General features: G+C 34.8%; 1 protein-coding gene across 2 annotated transcripts; it reads right to left on the reverse strand.

Annotated features, from left to right (window-relative positions):
- Window positions 1-247: 247 nt before the first annotated feature.
- Window positions 248-3,695, reverse strand: LOC120632025. 2 transcript variants are annotated; one of them, XM_039901775.1, is made up of 3 exons: window positions 3,128-3,695; window positions 2,971-3,039; window positions 248-2,732 (listed from the first exon to the last, which is right to left on the reverse strand). In XM_039901775.1, the coding sequence occupies exons 1-3, from the start codon at window positions 3,177-3,179 to the stop codon at window positions 754-756; spliced, it is 2,100 nt and encodes a 699-aa protein (XP_039757709.1). In that variant the 5' UTR covers window positions 3,180-3,695; the 3' UTR covers window positions 248-753. The 2 variants fall into 2 exon arrangements, with proteins under 2 accessions (XP_039757709.1, XP_039757710.1); XM_039901776.1 differs by lacking the exon at window positions 2,971-3,039.
- Between the last annotated feature and the right edge of the window lie 243 nt (window positions 3,696-3,938).

Consider the following 3,938-nt stretch of genomic DNA (forward strand, 5'->3'; position numbering starts at 1 on the left):
GGTAATTATAGACGTACGAACACATTTTTAAGAAATTGATGAAGTTTAATGACAAGAATGTTCGTAGGCACACCGCTCCGTTTTTATTTATTTATTTATTTATTTATTATTTATGTACCATAAATTGTGATTGTGAACATAAGATACATGAAGTGTACAAAGGAAAGCTTATCTCTATAAGAGATCTCTTCCAGCTACCCCGGGATGTGAGTAAGATGATTTAATAGGTCAAATAATTATATTTATATTATATGAGGCCACCAGAACCAGAGTGACCCAAACACAAGCTACTATTATGTGGATATGTGCCAAAATAGTTAAGGTGAAATTTTAAGTAGATGTAATTAAAAAAAAAATCATAGACACTGTATTCAAAATTTGTAAAATATGATATTAGTTATTGATAAAATTTAGATGAACTGTAAAAATAATCAGTATTTTTGTTATTTGTAATTTTTTTTGCAGATAGGCCACTATGGCACTTAGCATTGACAATATATTTATAAACAGTGTATAAATAATAGGCCAATATGTATGAACCTTATCACCTTTTTTATTAATTTAAATGCAAATTGTCATTTTTCAACTTAAATACTACAAATTAAACTCAGAACTAGCTCCTTTATTACTGTGTAATTTTTATTAAACTTTAGATTTATCTTAAACTCATATATTATTAATTTATTATAGTTTTTATTTCAACTTAAGACTATCTTAGGCATAACATGACAAAGTATTAAATTAGCCAGTCAGTTAATCAGTCGAAGAATCACTAATTGCACCATCTAGTTCATTCCCCGCATTGGAGGAGACTTTGAGTTGTTCATAGAAAGGGTGATAGATAGGTGGAACATATTCCAAAAGGCATAGAAGGTCTTTTTTTTTCTCATGGCTGATTTTTCTTCCCTCTGGAAATAAAATCTCGAGTTCAAAGTTTGACGTATCTTTGGATGACCTCTTGCTGAAATTAACCTCTGCGAAAAGAACTTCTGGCTCGTTGGAATATTTGAAGAACATCGAGAATGGATGGCTTTTATTGTACAAAAGCCACTGTATTTTAAGCCATTCAACTTTACTTCGATCAACGCCGATCTTCCTGTTTGTGATATTAGTTTCCAAGGCTTTGGTGGATATAAAGTCATCTCCTTTCATTTCCACAATTTTGAAAGGTTTCTTTTTTCTTGCTGCTAATATCACATTGTTCCAATGTTCGGGAACGTATATGTCTGGGAAATACTTCTTTTGTTTTTCCACCAAGCCAAAAGCCCGGTCGCAAGATGAAAAAGAATGTCCGCTGACCGTAAATTTGTGGTCTATATTTTCCACTGTAAATTGAGGACTAGAAACAATATGCATACATAACGCTGCAACTTTTATGTTGCGGTTTTGCCCGCCACACTGGTCAGAGTACATGATTAGCCTCTTTGTGTGTACATGTTCTCTGATAAATTTTAGGAGGCATGAACCTATTTCTTGTGGTCCCCTGGATGCTGTCGATTCATCCCAGACATACATAAACATTTCGTCTGTACCAGCATTATGAATGCCTAAACAGTAGGTCCACAACTGACGCTTGTAGTAGCAAATACCAGTTGAAATTACTGGTGTTGGGAGAGTCTTCATTAAGTCAAAGATTATAACGGTAGTATCGTTATCCTGCTTCGCATTTTGCATGTCAAGTTTTAAATTTTTCATCGCAGATTCTGCTTTTCGCAAATGAAGTTCTTTGGCGATAGTAAGCTCATTTTTTTTAGAAAGCTCGTTGTTATCGCAAGCGTCAATTTTTACTTTGAAATTGTCACATCGCTTACATGAGTCAGTTACTGGAGCATGAAATGTGAGGTTGAAATTTTCATTAAATATTTTTTCGAATATGTATTTTGAAACTGGTCCTGCAACCTTACTTTTGTATTCAGAGTACATTATTGACAAATTTAAGTGAGGAGGCAAGTACTGTCTCGATTCACTTTTGTGTCTTGTGTAGTGAGAATCATATTTCGGAAAAGTATTGATGAAATCCTTTACTTCGTTTACTTTTGTTTCTGGAGTTTTATTCGACGGAATGTGCCGGCCTCTTTTATCAATGGGAGCGGGATCGCCAAGAGGCTTATTTTTCAGAACCCTTGTAAGGCGTCCGTCCGATACTTTAAAAACTTGCTTAAAAAATGACTTACACACACGAATATGTTTTCCATTCGCCTCTGGTAAGTGATACAATCGAGAAAATTCCTTGGGCTTCGATGTGACGTTTCCAGCTACCCGATCCGATGTGGTATCTCTAACTCTCACATAAGACCTTGCTTTTATCACGACATGTATGAGTGAATATAGGTATGCACTTTGCAAATCAAAATTTGCTAGGGCATAAAACTTTGAAAAAAGTTGTTTTTGTCTGTCATGTACAATTTTGTCATGGCATTTTTGATTACAGGTGCATTGAAGACCTGTATCTATTTGTTTAGCAGGAATGAGAACGCCTTTTGTATTTACGTATGCCTCACCTCTAGCTCGTTTATTTTTTCTCACATTCTTTTTCCATAAACTTTCTTTGCGCATACGCTTCCTTGTATCTTTGTTTGTTGAAAAAGATGGCTGACCCTCTTCATTGTTTTCAGTAGACGAGTCCCCAAGAATGTCTTGTAAACTCCTCGATGAGCTCCTGCTACGTTGTTCTGGGACATACTCAGAACCCGAATCCTCATAGGGCTCCACCGGACTCAATCCAAATATATCTGCAAAAATAAAATTATTAACTAATTATTATAGCGTAAATTAATAGCTAAAATATATAAAAATCAGAAAAGTAAGTAACAACCTACATACATGACGAAAACTTAACATTAAAACTTCTCATAAGCACCCTCAATTTTTTTCAAAAGATCTATCCAAGAACGCCTCCTTCAATAGTCTAATACGCGAAAAAAAAATCCCACATTGTTTTATTACGGAACTCTAAAAACGTAAGCTTACCACGTAAGTCACCTTCAATGTTGTCAGTAGCTTCATTCTCAGTTGCACTCATTGTAGCTTCTGCTGGGTCTGGCCCAAACAAAAATAGTCAATGAAAATACAGTAACAAATTAAATAATAACCTAACGAAAACTCAACATTTAAAACTAAGAATTACCTAGTATGTCATCCTCAATGTTTTCAGCAGCTTCATTCTCAGTTTCAATCATTGTAGCTCCTGCTAGATCTGTTCGAAACAAAAATAGTAAAAATTAAGTTAATTTGTAGGTTACAATTTATTGACATCGAAAAAACAAGAAAATATCTGACTAATAACAGGTATTCTTACCTCTTAAGCTTATTGCTGTACCGCCAACACCTTTCCGCACGTTCACGTAGATTAATAACTAATCTATACACACTTATTGCGTAAAAACACCAGTTTTGTACCCACAACACCAAAAATGTTTACACGTAAGTACCAAAGACCAGAGTGGCCCATGTCACATGAGCCGTAATGGCGGCAGATACTATAGTGACTCAAGTGATCTGGGCCACTATGCTCTATTAATATTCATTTAAGAATCAAAATGCCAGAACAATTTTTTTAACGCCATCTATGATTGTTTACTGAAATTACCTTTGAGCCACTCTGGCTATGAACTTAAGGGTTTGAAAAGGAGCATTGCCGTGGTCAACTAATATATCACAAATTGTGGTTTGGGCCGCTCTGGTTCTGGTGGCCTCATATATTTATAATATAATATAAATATAAATATATATCTATAATAAGTAAACAGCGATAAATATACTATGACAACGATACATAATGCTCCTTTACATTGTGTTTTAAAGAGTGCACCGATCGGCAGTGTCTTATATGTTCTGGTAGTAAGTTCCAAAGGTGTGTAGCGTGGACGGAGAAAGATTTTATAGCTCGCTGGGCAAATTATTAATTGTATAAAGTCTGATGTTAGAAAAGAGCAACT

This window comes from Pararge aegeria, chromosome 19, assembly GCF_905163445.1.
Source record: "Pararge aegeria chromosome 19, ilParAegt1.1, whole genome shotgun sequence".
Taxonomy (NCBI): domain Eukaryota; kingdom Metazoa; phylum Arthropoda; class Insecta; order Lepidoptera; family Nymphalidae; genus Pararge; species Pararge aegeria.